Below are 25,069 nucleotides of genomic sequence, written 5' to 3'. Positions count from 1 at the left end.
TGATGAAATAAATACTTTTCTCATGTCCTGATTTTGTAGGGTGTGACCGAGTGTTATGAATGTCATCCTAAGCCAACCCAGAGAACTTTTCCCGGCTGTACAATTCGTAACACACCTTCAGAACCTATTCATTGCATCGTTTGGGCAAAGTATTTGTTCAAGTAAGAGTATATATATTTCTGGGCATACTTTTCAGTACCGGTGATGGACAATGAAGTCATTTTTATTTAGATATCTTAGATTGTACTTATGATGTTTAAGTATACTGAAGAGATACTTTAGTAACTTTCTTGTAATATTTCTTGGGTTAAATTAAATTGAGCCATGACTATTTAGGAAACTTAGTTTGGTATTGGAACTAGACATGTAACTGACTACAAATCTATATACTTGGAAAGATGAAAACAAAATAACCCATTGGTTAAAAAAATTGCAGTAGAAGTTAAAAATACTTAGTAATAATAGTGAAAATACTATACCTAAAACTTTTACAATGCATTGAATATGGTAGTTGGAAAAAAAGTTACAGGTTTATATACATGAGAAAAGGCCAAACATTAATTAGTAATTTTTTTGGTGGGGGAGGACAGGGTCTCACCTATTGCCTAGGCTGGAATGCGGTGGCATGATCATAGCTCGCTTCAGCCTCCAACTCTTAGGCTCAAATGATCCTCCTGCCTCAGCCTCCTGAGTTGCTGGGACTGTAGGCACACGCAACCATACCCAGCTGTTTTTTTTTTGTTTGTTTTTTGTTTTTTGAGACAGAGTCTCACTCTGTTGCCCGGGCTAGAGTGAGTGCCGTGACATCAGCCTAGCTCACAGCAACCTGAAACTCCTGGGCTCAAGCGATCCTCCTGCCTCAGCCTCCCGAGTAGCTGGGACTACAGGCATGAGCCACCATGCCCGGCTAATTTTTTCTATATGTATTTTTAGCTGTCCAAATCATTTCTTTCTATTTTTAGTAGAGACGGGGTCTCGCTCTTGCTTAGGCTGGTCTCGAACTCCTGAGCTCAAACGATCCGCCCGCCTCGGCCTCCCATAGTGCTGGGATTACAGGCGTGATTTTTTATTTTTGTAGAGATGGGGCCTTGCTCAGTTGCCCAGGCCGATCTCGAACTCCTGTCCTGAAGTGATCCTCCTGCCTCAGCCTTCCAAGTAGATGGGATTATAGATGCAAGCCACTGTGCCAGGAAGTATTTTTTTTTTTTTTAACTAAGAATCCAGTTTAAGTTAGAAAATGAACCACAGCATAAACTTAAAAATGAGAAGGAAGGATATAATTGAAATAAGAATAAAAAAACCTGGCAACTTTGATTATGAAATACAGGAGGAATGTAATCTCAGCACAGATTAATAAGAAAAAAAATGATAATAAGACCATGCCATTACATAGAAAAATATTATCTGGCTAAATTTATTTTTAAAAACTTATAAAACTGACTCAGAAATAGATGAATACCTGCAGTGTGTAGTGGGGAAAAAATTTAAAAAATAAGAAATAGAAAGCCTGAATACAGTACTATACCTTAAAGAAAGTTAGTAGTTTAAATTCTTCTGAATAATGCACCAAACTTGTATGATTTTATAGATGAATATCACTAAACTTTCAAGGAATATATCATTTTAATGTTAGCTAAACTCTCCCAGAGAAATTTTTTTTTTTTTTGGAGACAGAGTGTCACTTTGTTGCCCAGGCTAGAGTGAGTGCCGTGGAAGTCAGCCTAGCTCACAGCAACCTCAAACTCCTGGGCTTAAGCAATCCTACAGCCTCAGCCTTCCGAGTAGCTGGGACTACAGGAATGCACCACCATGCCCGGCTAATTTTTTCTATATATATTTTAGTTGGCCAGATAATTTCTTTCTATTTTTAGTAGAGACGGGGTCTCACTCTTGCTCAGGCTGGTCTCGAACTCCTGACCTCGAGCGATCCTCCCGCCTTGGCCTCCCAGAGTGCTAGGATTACAGGCGTGAGCCACCGCGCCCGGCCCCATCCCAGAGAAATTTTAAAAAGGGACTGCTACTTAGTTCATGTTATGGGACTAGCATGTCTTTGATACCAAAACCAGTCAAAACCATTATGGTGTAAGAAGAAGAAAATTGCAAGTGAGTCTCACTGGTAAATATAGATGCAAAAATTCTATGCAAAATGTTACCACGTAGATCTAGAATCATATAAAACAAAAGGTATTGGATGACCAAGTTGTATCTATTAGGAATGCAAGCACGGTTTAACAGTAGAAAGTCTATAAATGTTATTCACTTCATTAAGAAGTTAGAAAGAAACTATATGATCTTCATAGATGTGGGAAAAACATTTAGTAAAATTTAGCAAATACCCTTTCATGACAAAAATTCTTACTAAAATGGGAGTAGAAAATTCTTAATAAAACGAGAACTTCCTCAACGTGATAAAGGGTATTTTGTAGAAACAAACTTTCACCAAACATAGTTTGTCTTTTTCTTGAGGCAGGGTCTTGCTCTGTTGTCCAGGCTACAGTGCAGTGGTCATCATAGCTCACTGCAACCTTACACTCTTGGGCTCAAGTAATCCCGCCTCAGCCTCTCAAGTAGCTGGGACTATAGGCACGCGCCACTCTGCCTAGCTAAATTTTAAAATTTTTTTGTAGAGTTGGAGTCTAAGATGGAGGCTAAGTACCCAGGCTGGTCTCAAACACCTAGCCTCAAGGAATCTTCCCAGCCTCCCAAAGTGCTGGGATTACAGGTGCGAATCACCATACTCGGCCTGTCTTTGATTTTTGATTAAGGTATAATATATGTGCACTCAGAAAAGTATACATAACAGTGTGAATTTGATACATTTTCACAAAAAATAGACTTGTAATCTTTATTTGTCGAACCTTTTTTTTAATAGATGTTAATTTTTAGAACAGTTTTGGATGTACAGAAAATTGAGAATACAGAGAGTTCCCATGTATCCCCGTACTCGGTTTCCCATGTTATTAACATTTTATATTGGTATGATGCATGCGTTGCTAAGGAACCAGTATTGATACGTTATTATTATTATAATGTATTTAGATTGCCTTAGATTTTACCTAATGTCCTAATTCTGTTCCAGGTGTCGTGTCTCTTTAGACTCCTCTTGGTTGTGACAGTTTGTCAGACTTTCAGGCTTGCCTCGCTTTTTTGGTTTTTTTGTTTTTTGGTTTGGTTGTTTTTTTTTTTATTTTGAGACAGAGTCTCACTCTGTTGCCCAGGCTAGAGTGCTGTGGCGTCAGCCTAGCTCACAGCAACCTCAGACTCTTGGGCTCAAGGGATACTCCTGCCTCAGCCTCCCGAGTAGCTGGGACTACAAGCATGCGCCACCAGGCCCAGCTAATTTTTTCTATATATATTTTTAGTTGTCCAGATCATTTCTTTCTATTTTTAGTAGAGATGGGGTCTCGCTCTTGCTCAGGCTGATCTTGAACTCCTGAGCTCAAACAATCCACCCACCTCGGCCTCCCAGAGTGCTAGGATTACAGGGGTGAGCCACCACACCTGGCCTCATCTGTATACTTAATGCAAGCATTTTTTTTTTCTTAGAGGCAGGCTTTAATACTGTTGGGTTTATAATTCACCAGCTGTTCATTCTTTATTCCTGCTGAACACTTGGAATATGCTACATTAAGTGTTTGTGAGGAAAGTAGGAAAAATAAACCACATTTGTTCAGAATGCTTTGTTGTACATAAATATTTACTACTCTTAAATTATAGCCAGTTGTTTGGGGAAGAAGATGCCGATCAAGAAGTATCTCCCGACAGAGCTGATCCTGAAGCTGCCTGTGAGTGGCATAAGTTTTCTTAGTGACAACTACCTTTATTTTGCTAATTTAATATTGGTAGCTTAAGAGAAAAAACTAGTTGCTGTATGTGCTAGATAATATGTGCTTGACATGAATTATTTCATTTTAAAGCAATGTTACATAAAAAGTGTAGTTCTGTTTTACTGGTGAGGAAGTCAAAAGTGAAGAAAAATTTCACAAATCTAGGAAGTGGAGCTGGGAGTAGTTTCTAGATCTGTTGAACTATTATATGTGTAGCCTTCAGAAACTGAGATACAAGAAGATGCTGATAGGCATGTTATTTTCATTCCTCCCTGACAATTTGGAATGTGTCACATGTGGGTGAGTTCCATGAGTGACCCCTCCCCCCCTCCCCCCACAAAGGTGAGGGCTCAATTCTGCATTTATTGCAGTTGAAAATAAAATGTTTGTTTTGTAGGGGAACCAACAGAAGCTGAAGCTAGAGCCAGAGCATCTAATGAAGATGGTGACATTAAACGTATTTCCACTAAGGAATGGGCTAAATCAACTGGATATGATCCAATTAAACTTTTTACCAAGGTTTGATTTGCTTTCCTTATAATTGTGGGTAGATTTATTATTTGAATTGTTTTAAAATAGTACATAAAATTGAATTAAACTTCTTTCTATGTATGTGCCTAATGCTGTCCTAATAAAATGATTAATATAGTCAGGATAAGCAGGTTTTGAAATTTTAGCACCTGTAGTAAATATCAGTATAGCATCTTTATGGGAGGTAAATACAGAGGCTTCCATATGTACCTCTTGGTTGTCTTTTATTCCCTCACTTTTACAGAATTTCTTGCTTTACCTGCTTTTCCTCTTCACTTTTATCCCTTTCCCGCTCAAATCTTCCTTGTCAATGTGACTGCTATGTTCTGAATGGCCCTAGCATCCCTAAGCCTCACGTTGTTGGTGAAATAAATCCCTTTTCATGGGTGTATTTTATTTGGCTGCTGAATATTTCTGGAGATATCTACAAGAGTGGGTCTACCTAATTGTTGCTCTGCTAGGCCCATCAGTCTGTGTTTTAAAAGTGTTTTTATTTGTTGTATGTTGACTCCTTAGCAAGCTTATTACAGTAGATGCTTAAAACTTTCTCAGCTCTTCTTAAACTGCCTCATACTTACTCTTCTCAACCTCACTGAGCAGATGACCTGAAGGATATGTTAATAGGTTTGAAGCCATTGGGCGCAATTTACCTGTTGAGAGAATGTCCCGCTTCACTGTAAACTCTTTTTCTTTCTGTTTGAGAGAAACCTCTTTCATCAAAGGCTAACTCCTCCACATGGTGTTTTTTCTTTCCCTTTGTACCTTAATTCTCTGTGCCCTGTATCTTGGATCCTCCTGGCTCCTTGTTTCTGCCCTGTGACATGCACAGGTTCTGCTCTCTAAGCAAATGGCCTGTTGCTCTCTCCACCTTATACTTCACCTCCGTTCCTCAGTGGTAACAAATGGTACAGTTTGACCCTTAAGCCTATTGCATTTATTTCCTCACTACAGCCTTTTTCTTAGAAAATGGTTTTTACTTTGATTATACTTAAAATGGGTTGAACTCTGATATTGACAAGAGCAATATTTTCCAAACTGGTATCCTCAGTTTTATTCCAATCTGAGCAACATTTGAATGTCAGAGAAATCTGAAGTACATCTTTAGTTTATTGTTCAGCAGATAATTTTAAGCATATGCTGTGTGCCAGGCACTTTTTTAAGTACAGGGAATTTAGTTGTGAACAAGATAGAAGACAGAGTTCCTGCTCTTTGGAGGGAACTCATGGTCTAGATTGGAAGTCAAACATTGAACAAGTAATTTCAGATTCAGAGTGTTATGACATTAAGTTCAATGTTTTGGGACCCTTTAATAATTAGATCTAACCTGGAGGGTTCAGAAAGAGGCATTTTAGAGGTGACATTTAAGCCTAAGACGTGGCACTTATGCATAGAAAACTGCTGGTTCAAGCATTCAGATACCTCTACAAAATGTCTCCGATCACATTTGTTACCCAAATCATAATGCACTTGAAAGAATAGGGGTGGGAATAGGAGTACAGCATGTACAAAGAAAATCTCAGGTTGGAATACTGAAATAATTCCATTAAAGAGGAAAGTGGAAAGAGCTAACTGGAAAGATAAGCTGAGGCTGGATCCGGCAAGACTTTCTGGCCACGTTAAGGATGTTATGCCAAGAGGGTAGGAATCCGTTGAAAGGTAGACTTAAGGGTATAGAAGGGATGCACCACTCTAGGACCTGATAATTCATATAGAAACCAATGTGAGACAGTGCCTCTGAAGTTGTGCAGTGCCCCAGTAACCTGAAGTACAGGCCATCTGCAGTGCCTTGGAGCATGGGGAAGGAGACTCAACAGGACTTTGGATGTATGCAGTGAGGAATCAAGAATAGTACCTGGTTTCTTACTGGACAGCTGGATGAACAGAGGTGCCATTCTCTGAGATAGGTGAGGTGGACTGCAGGTGTGTATGTAGGGGTTGAGGGGGTCGAAGGTGATACAGTCAGTTTTGAACTAATTTGAGATTCTTTTGGAACATAAAGTAAGCAGAGAGGTTTAGAGTGGGCATGGAGTTGAGATTAGGTTTGTAGATGTGATTTAGCTAATGGAAATGGACATGGTAGAGGATTGAGTCAGAAGATGGGTAAGTACAGAACTGAAGGACTCCTAATATTTAGTAATAGTTGAATAAAGGAGAAAGACATGGCACTTATGCATAGAAAACTGCTGGTTCAAGCATTCAAATACCTCTACAAAATGTCTCCGGTCACATTTGTTACCCAAATCATAATGCACTTAATCTCCTTGCTTGTGTACCCATTTCAGATGTTACTATCTCTTTGTACTCTTTCCTTATTTCTTAGATAAAACAAAAAATCCTCATAGTACTCAAGGCTTTGTGATTTTAACACTAAGTTGTATTCTAATTATTTATGTATTTAGATTGTTTTCCAAAGGTTAAGGACGCTCAGTAAATATTGATTGAATTGAGTATATTTTGATAGAAATAGTTGTAATTTTTAAATTTAGCCAAATCCAGATTCTTCCCTGGTACCTGCAGTAAATGTGTTGGATAAATTAACAATAGAAAAATGCAGATGAGGGAAAAGTAAAAATATTAAAATCACCTGAAATTCCACCACATATTTTCATGTTATGGTTCACTCAGTCTACATGTGGTAGTGTTTTTGTAGTAATTTTTCTTTGGGGTTTTTTATATTTAATTTTGCTTTTTTGGTTTATTTTTTGGTTTTTGTGGGTGTTTTTTTCAGGAGGGAGGGCATATTTCAAAGATGTATCAGTTCAGAAATTCTGTTGTTGAGGACTTTACTTTCAAAGCGTATATGCTTTATTGGCATGCACCCACGATCTTAGAGATATTGCTAACTGATATCTCTGCACTCAGAGATTACATTCAGTTCTTGTGGGGTTGATGTGTGTTTATTGAGCTCCTTAATTTGTGTGATTGTGCGTCAGACTCATGTTTGGAGTTTTAGGGGAACTTTTGTGGGGTGACTAATGAGGGCAGGGCCAGTCAGCACAGCGCAGAGCTCTCTTGTTCTGCATTCCCCAGAGCACTTCAGTTTTCAACTTTTTTAAATGTAGGGATTCTGTGTAAAATCACCTCTACAAATGGTTTTGCTTTTGAAAATTGTCATTCTACTGGCCCATGACTGTCTGTCTTTAAATCACATTTCACAGTGTAATATTTATAGTATTGAATAAATAAGCAATGAAATTTTCTTATATTTTATCAACTTAAGGATTGTAGGGTTCATGGTATTCATCTTTTTTTTTTTTAAGCTTTTTAAAGATGATATCAGATATCTATTAACAATGGACAAACTATGGCGGAAAAGGAAACCTCCAGTTCCGTTGGACTGGGCTGAAGTACAAAGTCAAGGTAAAGAATACATTTTAGTCTTGTGGTACCTAAACTGGAAATACTCTCACCTAAAATCTTTGTAAATAACTACTGTTTCTGGAAAATGGTATGTATTTATAATACATTCAAGCAATTCAAGAAAGTGTGAAGAAGAAAAATCACTGAAGTCCTGTCACTCGGAGAAATAGCTACTGTTATCATTTTAGGGAACAGATGGTCAGGTTTTTTTGTTGTTGGGTTGGGGTTGTTTTGTTTTTGAGACAGACTCTCCCTCTGTCTCTGCAGGGAAGAGTGCAGTGGCATCACCATACCTCACTGCAACCTTAAACTCCCGGGCTCAAGCCATCCTCCTGCCTCAGTCTCTCAAGTAACTGGGATTTGAGACTTAAGGCACATGCCAGGACGCTCAGCTAATTTTTCTGTTTTTAGTAGAGACGGGTCTCACTCTTGGCTCAGGCTGGTTTCGAACTCCTGAGCTCAAGTGATCCTCCCAGAGGATCACTCTTGGCCACCCAGAGTGCTAGGATCACAGGTGTGAGCTACCACACCTGGCCTGGTGGTCAGTTTTATGCACACAGACACAAGCAGTCATGTATACACTTTATGTAAATAGAATCATACCATTCATATACTTTGACTTGCTTTTTTCAGTCAATATTAGGTAATCTCCTATCAAGTAACATGTTATTTGTTTCATATTTTTGCTGATATGAGCATGTGTGATGAGCGTTGTGATGAGTGTGTATATATACATATACATCTTTGTATTCTTGTGATTTTGTCTTTAAGATCGAATTTGGAAACACATTTAAGTTAATTTTTTTAAATTTTTTTGGGACAGTGTTTTGCTGTGTTGCCCGGGCTGGAGTATAGTGACTGTTCACAGGCACAGTCACAGCACACTGTAGCTCTGAACTCCTGTGGTCCTCCTGCCTCAGCCCTCCTGGGTAGCTGGAACTACAGGCCTGCGCCACCATCCCCAGCACATTTTAAAGTTTTAATTGCAGGAAAAAAACGATTGTAGTGACTACTTCCTTATCCCACTCCCCCTCAACACACTGTGTGTCTATTTTGTTTGAACTGTATTGCAATTAATTTTGCAGAGCAAACTGGAACTTAAAAGATCCCAGGAGACTTGGGATGTCTGCCTTGGAGCAGTTCTCAACAATACGAGATACTTCTCAGGCATTCAGATGTGACTCTGATAGATTCCACTTTTTGAGTGCTACCTGTGTGCTTGGGATAATGCTAATCTTATCTACATTATATCCTTGAATCCCTTAATCCTGTCAGGTCCTGAGGTGGTCGTGTACCTTTCCCGTCTGAATTTTAACAGTTTTGTTATACAGATACTTGTATTATAGTGATAGTTATTTTAATGGAACTTGTTTCATATGCTTTGATTTTCTTACTGGTCAGAGACTGAATTCGTTAAATAGAACACAGTAGTGGAATGATGTTTATTAGTCAAGTTTTTAATATTTTTTTCCCTTAGGAGAAGAAACCAATGCATCAGATCAACAAAATGAACCCCAGTTAGGCCTGAAAGACCAGCAGGTTCTAGATGTAAAGAGCTATGCAAGTCTTTTTTCAAAGAGCATTGAGACATTGAGAGTTCATTTAGCAGAAAAGGGAGATGGAGCTGAGCTCATATGGGACAAGGTTCGTTTTTACAGTATGTGGCAAATACTTTGTATCAAATGTATGTTAGTTCTTAAGCTGTAATAGAAGGCTAGTAATTTTTTTTGGATATTGTTTCTTCTAATAGGTTTTAAGGAAATTATTGAATTTGGTTTGGTTTTCATCTCTAAGTGGTATATTGCACTGTGAATTTTCTATACACCCATTCAGTCAGTGTCATAAAACTTCATTTTGGATTCTTGTAATGTGTTCATAGTTTATAATTACGTTGACTGGGAAAATAATGTGAATTTATTAAAGTGAAATGTTTCACTGACTTAAGAAAATAGACTTCTTGTATAATATAGATGTGTTAATAGAAGTCATAGCTCCTTTTGGAGATAGCGTCTCATTGGCCCTATTTGACCTTGAAAGTAATAAACTTGCCATTGTATGGAAATAGTTACAACTATTTCAGAGGTCTGACAGAACTCGAAATACAAAAATGAGATATAATTCTTAGAAGTTAAAAAAAATAGTACTGTGCAGTTAGATGTCATATTTTGAGATTTGATGTTATTAATTTTACTTAATTTTAATTATAGTATTTTCTCTGGCTAAAAGTGTTTTATTAGATAAAGTTTATATGTTCCTATGGTGGTAAAGATTTATCATGGGTTTTAAAGTAAAAGAAAAGAGTTTTGCCAGTTTTAGAAACCTATAACTGTGTACATAAATTTTGAAACTTTTGTTGAATCAGACATCTAAAATGAAGCTAGTAAATTTAGATTCTTAAGATTCTTATAAACATTGGTCTTGGGTTTATGTGATATAAAGGGTAACTCTTTTTCCATATTTTCGTGTTATACTAGTGATTTGGCAAGTTTTTTATTAGTATACAAGCATTAAATAAAGAAACCTAGAAACTGGGAATGGTTGCACTCTTGAGTCTACATCTAATGGATGTGATAAGCCAGCTGCCTAGGGAAGTACCTGGGTACTGTTAAGTATTCTTACTTGGTCCTCACCACAGTCTTATGAGATGGTGGATATAATTTCCCCCATTTAACAGATTAAGGGATTTTTGTTTCAGGGATGTTGACTTGCCTGAGGTTTCACACCCAACCAGTAAGCGTATGAAGAACCCACATCCTGTCAATGCTTTTTTTCTATACTGTGATGTTTCTGAATTCTAGACTAGATTAGGATCTTCTCAGTTGAAAGCAGGAAACCTTGCTGAAATCTAAAGAAACTAGGAAAAATGCAAATTGTAAAGGGTAAACTTGGATCATGTTTCCTTATCTGAAGAAGTGGGTTATATAAAGAGTCTGGAGGAGGAGAGCTCAATGGAGTCATCAGGTTTTTCTGAGGCTTTAATGAAATAGCTTTCTCAAAGTGCGTCTATGTTTGCCTGGATTCTGTGCTTGTCCAGCAACCTTGCATTACTAATGAGTGGTCCCAGGACAGGGTTCCTATCATCGGTGGGTGGGATCAGTGCATTTGTTTAAGCAGGAGTCAGTTCCTAGAAGCCTGGTGGTTCTTGGTGTCCTTGTCAGTCTGCATTCCTGAACCAGAAAAGCTGATGATAAGACCCTGCCCCTATTTAGCCAACCTCCATGCTACCTTAAGGCCCTGTCCGATTGGCCTTTCCCTCAAGACCACCTCTTGTTCTAGCTGGACGGTCGATAATGTCATAAACATGGGAAAGTACCATTCTGAGAGAAATACTAATCAAAACAGTAATTTGTGGGGAGACTTGTTAAATTGTTTAAATTATTGGCAGGATGATCCATCTGCTATGGATTTTGTCACCTCTGCGGCAAACCTCAGGATGCATATTTTCAGTATGAATATGAAGAGCAGATTTGATATAAAATGTAAGTTGTTTATACTTCACTTGCATCACTGAAATCTCAAAGTTGGTTTTTTTTTTTTTAACAGCTAAACATAGTCTTTTTTTTTTTTTTCTTGCCAGCAATGGCAGGGAACATCATTCCTGCTATCGCTACTACTAATGCAGTGATTGCTGGGTTGATAGTATTGGAAGGATTGAAGATTTTATCAGGAAAAATAGACCAGTGTAGAACAGTGAGTATTTTTATTTGCATTTTTTATTTATCTTCTTTTTAAAAGTAATTTATAAAAAGGACATTAAACAATGTTTTAAAATAATAAAATTGGTTTAAAGCAATGGAAAAATAATTGTTCTAATTACCTTGTCAGTACATGTTTAAGCTTCCTGGAAATTAACAAAAAGGAAAAAAAACAAGCTTTTAAAATTTTTGTCTAATAAATGGAAACAAGCTAATTGGCTTATAACATTTCCAATTTTACTAAATTCTTGGAGGAATTCATTGTGGGATCCTTATACTAAGAAGTTTTTTTAGTTGATGTCTTCAATTTTAAGAGTTCTGTGTGATTTTTAAATTTTGCTTGGTCATGTTTTCTTTTCTTTTTCTTTTTTCTTTTTTAAGACAAGGAGTCTCACTCTGTCACCCAGGCTGGAGTGTAGTGGCGTGATTATAGCTCAGTGCAACCTTGAACACCTGGGTTCAAGTGATTCTCCTGCCTCAGCCTCCCAGAGTGCTGAGATAACAGGCTTGGGCCACCACCCTGGTCTTGCTTAGTCATTTTATAGTCCCTGTTCTTCAGTCATTCTTTTCAATCTTTATTATTTTAAAGTCATTTTATATTTTTTGATGATGTTTTTTAATGTCTGAAATCTTTATGGGTGAGTGTACTATCATTTCTTCTAGATCTCTTTAATGTGTATTAGAATTTTGTCTGTGATAATTCCACTGGAGGTATATTTTTTCAACAAATATTTGTATTTACTTATATTTCGGTGCTTCAGGCACTACCAATACAGGAGCACTTTTATATTTTCAGCTTTAGGATTTTCAACCCATGTATATATTTAGACAGCAAGTCTACATGAGCCCTATCTTATTCTAATGAATTATACGGGAAAATATTTCCCCCCTCCACTAAACACCAAGGTTAAGATAATTTTTCTTGCTATTTCTATGGGAAACATAGTTTTCTCCTCTTTACTCTTTTCCCCTTTCAGGTTGTTTCTTTTATGTTGGGGTCCCCTATTTTAACAGTTCCTACATTGGTGGAGGATGGGCTAGCTTTATTTCTTTTTTTGATTTTTGGGTTTTTTTGAGACAGAGTCTAACTCTGTTGCCTGGGCACGAGTGCCGTGGCATCAACCTAGCTCACAGCAACCTCAAACTCTTAGGCTCAAGCAATCCTCCTGCCTTAGCCTCCCGAGTAGCTGGGACTACAGGCATGTGCCACCATGCCCGGCTAATTTTTTCTTTTCTTTTTTTGTTTTTTTTTTTGAGACAGAGTCTCATTTTTTTGCCTAGGCTAGAGTGAGTGCCATGGCGTCAGCCTAGCTCACAGCAACCTCAAACTCCTGGGCTTAAGCAATCCTACTGCCTTAGGCTCCCGAGTAGCTGGGACTACAGGCATGCACCACCACGCCTGGCTAATTTTTTCTATATATATTTTTAGTTGTCCAGATCATTTCTTTCTATTTTTAGTAGAGACGGGGTCTCGCTCAGGCTGGTCTCGAACTCCTGACCTCGAGCGATCCACCCGCCTCGGCCTCCCAGAGGGCTAGGATTACAGGCATGAGCCACCGTGCCCGGCCCCAGCTAATTTTTTCTATATATTTTTAGTTGTCCAGCTAATTTCCTTCTATTTTTAGTAGACACGGAGTCTCTTGCTGAGGCTGGTCTCGAACTCCTGACCTTGAGCGATCCGCCCGCCTCGGCCTCCCAGAGTGCTAGGATTACAAGCGTGAGCTACCACGCCTGGCCGGTTTATTTCTTAAAACTAACACCACTTGGATGTTCTTGGATTCCTGCTTTCACTCTGTTTTTCAGTTTGTGTATAAAGATGCTTTGCTATCTTAACCAGCTCAAAAAAACTTCCCAAAAAATATTGTAGCGAATACTTTTGCTGTTATTTATGTTCTCCTTTTTAATGCTGAAATAAAAAGACCTATTTGCTTTCAAGAATTTCTAAAAAATATTTAGTCTGCATTGGTACACATATTTTTCAGTGCCATTATTGATGCACTCTTTTTTTGTTGTTGTTTTATTTTATTTTATTTTATTTTTTTTTATAAAAAAAGGGTGTTCAGTTGTCTTTTTTTGTTGTTGAGACAGAGTCCCACTCTGTCACCCTAGGTGGAGTGCAGTGGCATCATTGTAGCTCACTGCAGCCTCCAATTCCTGGGCTCTAAGCCGTCTTTCTGCCTCAGCCTCCCAAGTAGCTGGGACTGCAGGTGCTTGCCACAAAACCTGGCTAATTTTTCTATTTTTAGTAGAGATGGGGTCTTGCTCTAGCTCAGGCTGGTCTTGAGCCCCTGAGCTCAAGCGATCCTCCCATCTTGGCCTCCCAGAATGCTAGGATTACAGGCATGAGCCACGGCACCCAGCCTTAATTTCTGCCTTTTTATAGCAGCCTAAATTATCTTATGGCTTAGTATCCTTTTGAGCTCATAATAGTTATTATGGAACTTACAAAAGTGTCACTATTTCCTGTAACATCTTTCTGGTTTCTTCGCCTGCTCAGCTCCATCCTAGTCTTGGAGTGTTAATACTGTATATCTGGATTTCATTTGTTCACCTTTATAAACAAATACCAGATTAATAATGTTAGCCTGGGTATTAAGAGTGATAGCATTTTTTTTTTTTTTTAAAGACAAGGTCTCCCTCTGTTACCTGGGTTGTAGTGTAGTGGCACAATCATAGCTCATAGCTGTAACCTCAAAATTCTGGCCTCAAGAGATCCTCATGCCTCAGCCTCCCAAAGTGCTAGGATTACAGGCATGAGCCACCATGCCCAGCCTGTATCTCAACTTTATGTGTTCTCCTGACATTTGTTCTGTTTGTATTGAATTTTGCTGGTGTTCTCCAAACTTTGTAGTATTGATAGTAGGAACTTGGGGCTTTTCTTAATTTCAGTGTTATTTTTGTATTTGCCTTTATTCTTAAATTTTTTTTTATTTGGATAGTAGAGAAATGGTAAATAGGTACATATGCTGCCAGAAATACATTATTTTTCCCTAATTATATAAATGTTATTATAATAATCATCAGAAAGTTAGGAAAGAAAGGCAGTCACTTTGGTTCTAGACATCTGTGAAAGCATTATCATTAATTGGAGAAATGAGTGTATTGGTCTTGTCAAGAGGTTTCTTAAAGTTGTTAAGAATAACCACTAGGAAGTATACCCAGAAGCTGATCTAATGATGGTGCCAGAGACTAGCATGGCTGTGCCCTTACTTTTGCTGAATTAGGTTGCAGAAGAACGTGCAGTCTTGTATTATACAAGGAGGTGTCTTTGCAGTAAGCCCAGCCTTTTACATGGTAGCTGATTAGAAAGTCAGAATACCAGGCGCTTAAGAAAGTCATGATTGTCGTGATTTTCCTGATGCTTCTTGCCCTCCAGAAGGGAATATTTACTGAATGTACAGTAAACAACATTTCAGATTGTAATGGTATATACAAGTGTAACACACATTTTTGATTTCTCCATGTTTTTTTGCCTCCAAAGATTTTTTTAAATAAACAACCAAACCCAAGAAAGAAACTCCTTGTGCCTTGTGCACTGGATCCTCCCAACCCCAATTGTTATGTATGTGCCAGCAAGCCAGAGGTGACCGTACGGCTGAATGTCCATAAGGTGACTGTTCTCACCTTACAGGATAAGGTAAGTGCAAGGGCTGGTTCTCTTTTCCTTTTTAAAAAAAAAAAAATTCAAGTTCCCTTTTCTTTTTATACTATTGCTGTGATAACAAACTAAGGTAATTACTCTGAAAGCTTCTGGCTACTGAAGTATGTTGTTGCTCCAGTGTCCTGGGTTACTCCTCCGTTGGGATTCCTGCAGGCTTTTCGGTCTGTGGTTCCAGAATATGTGCCTCATATCCCAGAAAGGAATAGATGTATTTGGCTGGAATACGTACCACAGGCAGCACAGCAGTGGCGCAGTATCATGACAAGGAGAAGACTTCTTTGCTCTTTGTTTCCCAGATAGTGGGTAAATTCTGTGATTTTTGATCAGAGGTATTCTTGAATGGTCCTGGCTATAGCAGTGAACAGATAACGTATTTGCACTTAGTGAAGAGTTTTGCATTTCCAGTAGAGCAAAGCCCCAATTGCTAGCTTCATATCAAAGGGTAGGGGTAACCTGCAGAGTTTGGGGTTCTCTGGATTATGAACAGTGCCCTCTCCCACTAAATTAGGGGTCTCTTGTCAATCAGTTTTGAGGTCTGAGTTGAGGCTTTGTGATGATACATGCTTATCTCATATGACCTGGTTCTGATATGGTAAGTTAGTCCCTGAGGCATTTGCACACCTATATTAACCTATAGAGCTGGAGTGAGGGAATTGAGGCTTTAGGATATGGTTTGCTCCTTAGGTTCCTCCTGAGTTGGCTAGATTATAGTTTATGAGGTAAGTTTTTTGTTTTGGGGTGTTTTTTTTTTTTTTTTTTTTTTTTTTTTTTTTTGGTTTTGTCACTTTCCATTTTGGGATCACTTTGGATTGTTCCTCTGTGTCCATTATAAGGCTGCATATTTACATACCTCCTGAGACGGGGAATAGGCGTTTTCCCAAGGGGAAATGCTGCTTGAGAGTGTATGGTCTTTCTCCCAGAACTAGTTACACGGGGCAGATTGGTTTAAGCTCATGTTTTGACCAGGGAAGCAGCAGGTCCAGCAGAGGGTGTTTGCCTCACTTTCTTTCCTAGGAATTAATTATCTTTAATATCTACAGATTCTTGAGCTTCAAGGTGATTCTTCTATTTGTAGGGTAATTAGACCTAAAGAGAGTTTCTCCATTCTTTTTTTAGGAGCAGGTAGGATTTAACAGAATATTATCACTTCTAAATGCATCTTGGAATTTAAAGAGAGAAGGCATTTGGAATGAGGGAGGTTATATGAGAATCAGGTTAATGAGCAATTTTTCCATCAGACACCCGCCATTCATTACAGGGTTGGCACAGAGACTGAGATTAAATACGTCAAGTATGTAGCTCGCTACCTAATCTGCAGGGAAAGACAAAAGAGCAAGAGCAGGTCAAGGAATTCTCAGTCCCCTATTTGGAGGAAGTTTGATCTGATGTGCATCAGCGCTCAGATGTAGGGATGGAACACTGGTGAATCCCCATGGCTTTCCTGCTTGCCTTAAGGGATCTTAAAGAATGATTCAGTCCCTTTCCAATAGTGGGGGAAGTAAGAACTTTTATAGAAAAGAAACGTAGGGTTTTTTATGGTCTTCAGTTACCTTTATTAATATTTTAAATCTGTTGTTTTTTTGTTTTTTTGTTTTTTTTGTTTGTTTGTTTTTTTGTAGATAGTAAAAGAAAAATTTGCTATGGTAGCACCAGATGTCCAAATTGAAGATGGGAAAGGAACAATCCTAATATCTTCAGAAGAGGGAGAGACAGAAGGTATTACATATTGCATTTATTCACTCCCCTCATTTGGGTGGAGGCTGCCTAAAGGGAGGAGTGCACATTAGTTTATCCATTGACTGTATCTGTTATTCAGTGATAGGGACAATGTTTGGTCATGGAGGTGCTCTTCCAAGGTGGCATTGCCTTGGTAGGGTCACCACAGTTCCAGATTTCAGAACTCTATGTTGTCAGGGTATCTCAGAGACTATTTCCCAATAACCCAGTACGCAGATACTCACCATTTTCAGTGATTACAGTGCTCCTATCCACTTCCAAGGAGGCTTCTTGCCTGTGTCATGGATCCTGGGTGCTAAATTAGTGATGAGAAGACTTGAGAAGACTGTTCTAGCTGTTAAATCAGAGTGAGGAGAGTAATCTGAAGTTTTGGGGGGTTTGGTCCAAGAATGGGGAAGCCCTGATTGCCTTCTCCTACTACATAGCAGAAAGTATTGCTGAAGATCAGTGCCCAGTTTTGGCTTTTTCATCTTGCCTTTCAAAAGTTCAAGCAGGTCACCATTTTGTTAGTGCATTTGTGATACAAAGTGCAATACATTTGATTCTGTTAAAGCTTTTCTGATGAGAATTGCATTGTAGTTATTCCTCCTTCAAATACACTAGTTGGTCTGATTGGACTTGGAAGTTCTTACACATACCTCTGTCGCTTTTGCAGCTCATGTCTTGGGTTGCCGTTGCAGCTGATTTCTCCACATCCCAATTTTTGCCAGTATACCACTGCTTTCAAAGGTTTAAGGCACTGTATATTGACATATTTGAACCTGTTTGTCCAGTGGTCATTTGTTCAGTATATTTTGCTAGATCCTGATGGAGATTCAGATGTCAAGCCTTGTTTAAATTAAGGTTCACTGTCAGGATTTTTCTTGGTTGTAGTTGCTTATTGAGAAATTATTTGGGATATTAGGTTATCTGTAATCAGAGGCCATGTTTTGGCTGGGTGATACTCTATTCTGGGAGTCTAGTTGAATGCTTAAGCCCCATGGTAGCCAGCTGACTTCACCAAAAAAAAAAAAAAATGTGCATGATTATATGCTGTCCACTTAGTTCTAACCAGCTTTTTCAAATGTTAGCTTAAAAATGGAAACTGTTCAGGAATCTCAATGGTCTAAAATGTAGCCCTTTTCCGTAAAATACGTGTGCTACAGAGGATGCTACAGCATTTATTTAAATATGTTTGGAGTTTTGTATTATACGCATAGTCTTAGGTATTCATAAATCAAGGATAAGTAAGACAGCAGTCCTTGGTTTGAAGTGCTTTGCAACCTGGAAGGAGAGGGAGAGATTATCACCAGGGGGATTTAGTAGTCTAGTACAGGGCTGTGCACTGGGAGGTATGCAGATGAAGCAGAAATGACATGTGGAAGGTAAAGCTAGAGCTATAGAAAGAGCGTGTACAAGCTGTGAACTGAGGGAAAACATATTTAGCTTTGTGAAGGGAGACGGAAGGCACAGGAGGAGGAGGACTCTTGGTTCAGAAGAAATAAGGACCGTCAGGGCAGAAAAAGGAACATCTGCATTTGGACAGAATGAGCAGCATTTACAAAGGCATGAACTTGTAAAACAACCTAAACGATTTTGGGAATAGCCAGTTACTTGGTTTCACTGGAAGATGGGATGTCACGGGGTTGGCAGGGCCGGTGAGGTTGGAGGATTTCTGTGTCATTGTAATGTCTCTTCCTCCTCTCACTTCACCTCTCCCCTCCTGCCTCCTGAGGGCCCAGTATTTCACTGCCACCAGAGTGTAAAAGTAATGTGGTTCAGTACAATCTGCAGAGTGTGTATTAAAAAGGGTGTGAGGGTAGAGGCAGGGAGCCAGTTAGGGAGAAAAGAATGAGAGATTTTAACTAAGGCAGAGGCAGATGACAGATTTGAGATTTGCAAGGTCAGAATTTGGAGTACAGATGAGGAGTCCCATCGTTAGGCCTTTATAGGACCATTGCCAGGACTCTGGCTTCAGAGATGATGCTAATTCACGAAGTAAGAACCCACATTAATTGGTTCTGTTTTGAAGATGGTGCTTCTAAGTTTGTAGTCAGTGGAGATGTATGAAAAGTCTTGGAGATGGAAGTTTGGGTAGGAAATAGTCTCCAGGGACATTCCAGATAGATTAAAAAGTCAAATCAAGGGCCGAGTGTGGTGGCTCATGCCTGTAATCCTAGCACTCTGGGAGGCCAAGGCGGGTGGATCACTCGAGGTCCTGAGTTCAAGACCAGCCTGAGCAAGAGCAAGACCCTGTCTCTACTAAAAATAGAAAGAAATGATCTGGACAGCTAAAAATACATATAGAAGAAAATTAGCCGGGCATGGTGGCACATGCCTGTAGTCCCAGCTACTTGGGAGGCTGAAGCAGGAAGATCGCTTAAGCCCAGAGTTTGAGGTTGCTGTGAGCTAGGCTGACGCCATGGCACTCTAGCCCGGGCAACAGAGTGAGACTCTGTCTCAAAAAAAAAAAAAGTCAAAACAAGAAATAAATCTGGAAACGAGCTAGAAGAAACTTTCAGTATTTTGGGGGTGTCAAGGTAGGGAAAACCTTCCTAAGTATTTTCCTTACAAACATTAAAGAAATGATAAGCCATAAAAAAGGATTATGGTACTGAAAAGTGAAATTATGTAGGAAGTTATACCCTTTAAAACATGACAATCAGAATTTAAAATACATTATGTTGTTTACCTGGTACTGGCACTAGGGATGCAGGTCAACAGATTCTAGACAGTCTATGGACTGAGAGTTGTGAGGAGGGAGTATAAATTGGGAGCAAGATGAAGAATCAGTTTTGTATAAGATTTGAATGCTTTTATAGGCCAGGAGAGAGGAGCATATGAACAATCAGGAGAGGAAGGATAATTAAGGCAGAAAAGCCCTAGAACTGGAGGGACGGAGGGCGGCTGGGGGAGAATGTAGTGACACTAAAAGTTCAATTGGGGGGTTGGTTCTTTATTGGAGTATTTAGAATTTATTGAAAAATGAAAAATACATTCAAATAAGGTTTTATTTTTGAGTTGTACAATTTACTAAAATGTTTATTGATGTTGTCACAGATAACCTCTTGGCAAGTAGAATATATTTCAGACAACTGTAAAAGTTGCCTCTGACTCTTCCAGGACTCCAGAATTAATTTAGTTTTAATGGGAAAAAGTTCTCAGAACTTCTCACAGTTTGGTGCCCTTGAAGTAGTTTTGGTAGTTAAGTAAATTCCTAAGTGCCTAATATTTTAGTGTATTAGTTTGCCAAGGCTGCCATAACAAATACCACAGCCTGGGTGGCCTAAGCAACAGAAATTTATTTCCTCACACTTCTGGAGGCTAGAGGCCCAAGATCAAGGGGCTGGCAGGTTTGGATTCTTCTGGAGGCTTCTTTCGTTGGCTTGCAGATGGCCACCTTTTTGCTGTGTCATCACATGGCCTTTCCTCTGGGGGTGCACATCCCTGATGTCTGTGTCCAAATTTCCTCTTTTTATAAGGACACTGGTCAGATTGGATTAGAGCCCACCCTATTGGCCCCATTTTAATTTAATCACATCTTTAGAAAGACCTGTCTCCAAATAATGGTCACATTTCTGAGGTACTGGGGGTTAGGGTTTAAATCTTTTAATTTTGGGGAGACACAGATGAACCTGTAACAGGGGTTTAGCTTTTTAAAAACTAACCAGACTGTTCCATGAAGATATAACTAAAGTATCTAAATTCCTTTCACGTTTCCTAGCTAATAATCACAAGAAGTTATCAGAATTTGGAATTAGAAATGGTAGCCGGCTTCAAGCGGATGATTTCCTCCAGGACTATACTTTATTGATCAACATCCTTCATAGGTAGGAACTATCAGTATTTTTAAGTGTTAGAAATTATTTGAATATATAAACCAGAAAAAGTGGAGGAAAAAATGTTTTCTTACTCTTAAACCCTGCTGTTCATTTGAAACTGCATGGTCTATTTGTTCAAGTTGGCCACAGAGTTCCCTAAAGTTTGACCTGCGGAAAAATTTTGGGATTGAGAAATACAAGGGATGAGCAAAAAATGGTCGGGGGTAACTCATCAGTGGTGGCTGATCAGAAAGACCTAGCGTGTAGGCCTTTGAGTAGCTCTACTCAGAAGTGAATTCATTTCAGTAATTGGACTGAAATAAACTTTTCAATTATTTTTAAAGTTCCCTAGGAGGAGGAAATATTTCTCCCACAAAACAAATAATTTTATTTGCGATTTTGTGACAATAACAAAAGAATATTAAGAATTATCCTGTACAGATTCCTGAGTAATGTATTTTTTCTTTTATTTGATTTTACTTCCTGATGACTTAAAAAGACACAGTACTTACTTTATAGAATATATACATATATATAGCACAGTTAAAGTATAAATGGTCCTCCACTTTGATGTATTCATCTGTTGAGCAAGGTACATTTCTGTACATGCTTATTGATACCATTAAACTATGCCCTGACTTAGGAATTTTAACAAACATAAATGGTTGCAGTGGTGCTGCCACCTGCATACAGTTGTTTTGCCAGTGTTGCCATCTGTATACAAACATAGTGTTTGTGGTTGTTGGGAGGGAACTACGTTTTGTCCTTGATTTATAAAAAGCATAAAATGACAGGAACAGCTGAATGTGGGTTATTAGTAAGAAGTGTAAGTTTCAGAGTTACATCGTAGAGTCAAAGGCAAATAACGAGGTTGTGGTCTGCAGCCTCATTTGGACACCAGCTGGATGTAAGTGGTGTGCTTGTGTTCGGTGTGAAAGAAGTCAGTGAAAGGACATGTACAATAAAGTGGAAATGTCACATGGTGTCTAAAAGAGGAAGCATAATTAGGGGTTTTTTAATCATATTTTTTAGCTCTCTGGGAACAGAACCCCCCTTAAAACATGTAAGTCTTTTGTTTGACTTTCATGCATTAAACTTTCAAACCTGTTTTGGGGAACTTACTTACAAAAGCAGGGTGCTACCTGTAAAGATGGGGGGGCCCAGAAACCATGTAACCCTACCCCTAAAAACACCAGTCATTGTGGTCAAGATCAGGTTATGAGTATCGTGTGTAGAATTTTTTGACATAGTAGCTGAAGAAATAGTCTGCTTTAGCAATAAAAGTTATTTAGCTATTTTTTCTTTTAAAGCCTTTCCCTGATTTGAAGATGCAATAGTTTGACCATTTCAGCTAGAGTTTTGAATCATCACAAAAATCTATTGTGTATAGTCTTTTTTATTATAATTAATATTATAAAAAGTCAGAATCTAAATACTTGGTGTGTACGTAGTGTATACTTTGAGCTTTGGGGAGCAGTATGTCTCTGGTGCTCCTTTGCTCTGTAAATAAGTCATAGCAGTAGTCCTGTTTTCTAATGTGTGATTCTCTTACAGTGAAGACCTAGGAAAGGATGTGGAATTTGAAGTCGTTGGTGATGCCCCAGAGAAAGTAGGGCCCAAACAAGCTGAAGATGCTGCCAAAAGCATAACCAATGGCAGTGATGACGGAGCTCAGCCTTCCACCTCTACAGGTGAGTCGTGGCCCCAGTCAGCAAACTGTGAATTGCCTGCCAAGTGAGAGTATGGAGAAACAAACTGATTATTTTATGAATGTTGACCACAAAGTAAAAATCCATAAAACTACGAGAGATGTGTATTAGTTTGAGTGGATTTTTATAAGGGAGCTTTGAGTATATTAACCCTGAAGACATTTAAGAGTGGGGGAATTGTGTGTGTGTGTGTGTGTGTGTGTATGTATGTAAGTAAAGACAGGGTCTCACTAGTTGCTGAGGCTGGTCTCGAATTCCTGGCCTTAAGTGATCCTCCCACCTCTGCCTCCCAAAGTGCTGGGATTACATGAGTGAGCCCCCATGCCCAGCTGGGGTAGATTCTTATAGAAAATAGAAATACTTATTTTTTGTTAATTGGTTTTTACAACTGGAAATGTCAGTTTACTAGTGCCCAAAGTGAGTTCAGTCTAGGTAGTAGTAGTTTGGGATTTTGTATTCCTGTTTTATTTAGGAGCAGCAAATCTCAATGCATCTGACTATTTTGAGTAAACATGCTTGGTGAGTATGGAATTTTAATATTTTAGGCTTCCTCATAACCAGTGTGACTTGGTGGAGTGCACCAGAGAGATCTGTTCTCCTAGTTTCCAGTGCTGGTACTTGGGGCTTTTCCAAATAACTGATTTTTGACTGTGTACTGATTTGAATGGTTATTCCCCTCCCCTTTATTCTTTCGTTAGGAAATTTCGTTAGAAATTTTTTACTTCTCTATTTCTGTGTCTTTGGCATTCTTTAGATTATGTTTGCTCTTGGTTCTAACGTTCTCTTGAGAGTTTAGGAGACAGACTTTTAAAGTGTGGTCCACCTAGGGGGCCATTGGTTCATGACCTGTTTTTCCCCACTGAAACTAGAAAGGTTCATCATCCTCCTTTAAGGAAGAGGCCATGGTAGTTTTTTTAAAAATCACAATTTGAAATATGTATTCATTCATTGATCATCTACTGTGGGTAGGTTTCAGAGGTTACGGCAATGCGTTAGGTGTTCTGCCTTGGATTTTGGTGGATGGGGAGATGAAACCACCTTCAGTGTGAGGTTAAGCGTGTGAACTGTGGAGCTGTACCGCATGAGTTTGGATCCTGGCCTCGTCCTCTGCTACTGTGTGAGCTTGGGAAGTCAGTCTCTCTGTACCTTCCTTTTCTGGAAAATGGATAATAATGTTATCTTCTTTATAGGGTTGTTGTGATGATTAAATGAGTTGTTATATGCAAAGTGCTCAGAACAGTTCCTGGCACATTGTAAGTGCTATATTTTGTTGTTGTTACCATCACTGCCATTATTAGAATATGCACCCTCCGCTTTTGTGTTGGAGAACGTAGAGATAGAATCAAGGAAGTTTAATGATAACTTTGAGTTAATAATGCTTGTTACAATTTTTTGTTTTGATTAGAAGAGAAGTAGGTGCTTGTTATAAAACATTTTAAACAGTATGGAAATACGTAATATGTAAAGTGAAGATTCCCTAAGGGTAGCCATTTTTAAGGTTGGTGTATATTAGAAGAGTTAGCTTTCAATTAAATAAAATATTGGTGAGCCCCTAGTAACTCCCACACTTGTAACCATCTTTTTCTTTTTTTCTGAAATAAGCACAAGAGCAAGATGATGTGCTCATAGTTGATTCAGACGAAGAAGGTTCTTCAAATAATGCTGACATCAGTGAAGAAGAGAGAAGTCGCAAGAGGAAATTGGATGAGAAAGAGAATGTCAGTACAAAGAGGTCACGTATAGAACAGACAGAAGAGCTTGATGATGTTATAGCATTAGATTGAACAGAAATGCCTCTTGACAGACCCTCTTATTACATTAGCTTATCTGGGCAGAACCAGATTATTTGTTATGTCCTTTGTTCCAAAGGGAAAAAATTGACACCAGTGACTTAAAAATGATTCTGCTCCCTTTGAAAGCATTCATTTTGCTAGAACCGTTAGAAACATTATGGTATGCTGTATTGAAAGTAGGAATAGAGTTTTAAAACCCTTTGAACAAAGTGTGTGCATAACCAGTCATGAGATGAAACAACACGATGCATGTTGCCTTTTTAATGTAAATATCCTTAGGTATCATTTAATAGTTTCAAAATATTGTGGTTTAGTAAAGTTGATACCTGGTTATAAATATTATGCCTTTATTTTTGGCTAGAAGAAGAATTATTTTTAGCCTAGATCTAACCATTTTCATACTCTTAACTGACTGAAAAACAGATTCAAAAAAGTATCAAGTGCTATGCATTGAAACTTGTTTTTAAATGTTAACTGGCACTATGTATATTAATGTAAAACAATGTTAATTTACTCAAGTTTTCAGCTTGTACTGCCTGGTATGTCTGTGTAAGAAGCCAATTTTTGTGTATTGTTACAGTTTCAGGTTATTTATATTTGATGTTTTGTAAAACTCAAATAAGACTATACTGTACTTATGGACCAAATAAATGGCATCTGCATACTTGTTACACATGCCTGCACAGTTCCTGTTTCTGTCGCCTTGAGTTGATGCGTTATATATACAGATGCAAGCATGCTGAATTCTTTCCAATAAAAAAAATTAGCTCTTAAAGGGTGAGAAGGTTTAAAAGATTTCTACTGTTTGCCATAAATGAGTACTTTCTAAAATAAAGCTTCTGCTAGGTGCAGTGGCATGCACCTATAGTCCCAGCTAGTTGGAATGCTGAGGCAGGAGGGTCACTTGAGCCCAGGAGTTCAAGGCCAGCCTGGGCAACATAATGAGACCCTGTCTC

General features: G+C 38.6%; 1 protein-coding gene across 2 annotated transcripts in view; it reads left to right on the top strand.

The window, feature by feature from the left end:
• The window catches only part of UBA2 (ubiquitin like modifier activating enzyme 2), a 32,040-nt gene extending 7,256 nt beyond the window's left edge, over nucleotides 1-24,784 (top strand). For both annotated transcript variants that reach the window (XM_045532402.1, XM_045532403.1), the window contains 12 exons: nucleotides 40-161; nucleotides 3,718-3,785; nucleotides 4,225-4,346; nucleotides 7,619-7,718; nucleotides 9,196-9,362; nucleotides 11,104-11,197; nucleotides 11,296-11,408; nucleotides 14,895-15,050; nucleotides 16,694-16,790; nucleotides 20,515-20,620; nucleotides 22,166-22,302; nucleotides 23,923-24,784. In XM_045532402.1, the coding sequence (XP_045388358.1) occupies nucleotides 40-161; nucleotides 3,718-3,785; nucleotides 4,225-4,346; nucleotides 7,619-7,718; nucleotides 9,196-9,362; nucleotides 11,104-11,197; nucleotides 11,296-11,408; nucleotides 14,895-15,050; nucleotides 16,694-16,790; nucleotides 20,515-20,620; nucleotides 22,166-22,302; nucleotides 23,923-24,104 (1,464 nt within the window). In that variant the 3' untranslated portion in view covers nucleotides 24,105-24,784. The remainder of the gene's footprint in view (nucleotides 1-39; nucleotides 162-3,717; nucleotides 3,786-4,224; nucleotides 4,347-7,618; nucleotides 7,719-9,195; nucleotides 9,363-11,103; nucleotides 11,198-11,295; nucleotides 11,409-14,894; nucleotides 15,051-16,693; nucleotides 16,791-20,514; nucleotides 20,621-22,165; nucleotides 22,303-23,922) is intronic.
• The last annotated feature ends 285 nt before the right edge of the window (nucleotides 24,785-25,069 follow it).

This window comes from Lemur catta, chromosome 19 (assembly GCF_020740605.2).
Source record: "Lemur catta isolate mLemCat1 chromosome 19, mLemCat1.pri, whole genome shotgun sequence".
Lineage (NCBI taxonomy): Eukaryota > Metazoa > Chordata > Mammalia > Primates > Lemuridae > Lemur > Lemur catta.
Note: the sequence above shows the minus strand (reverse complement) of the source record. Positions and strands in the feature narration are given on the sequence as shown.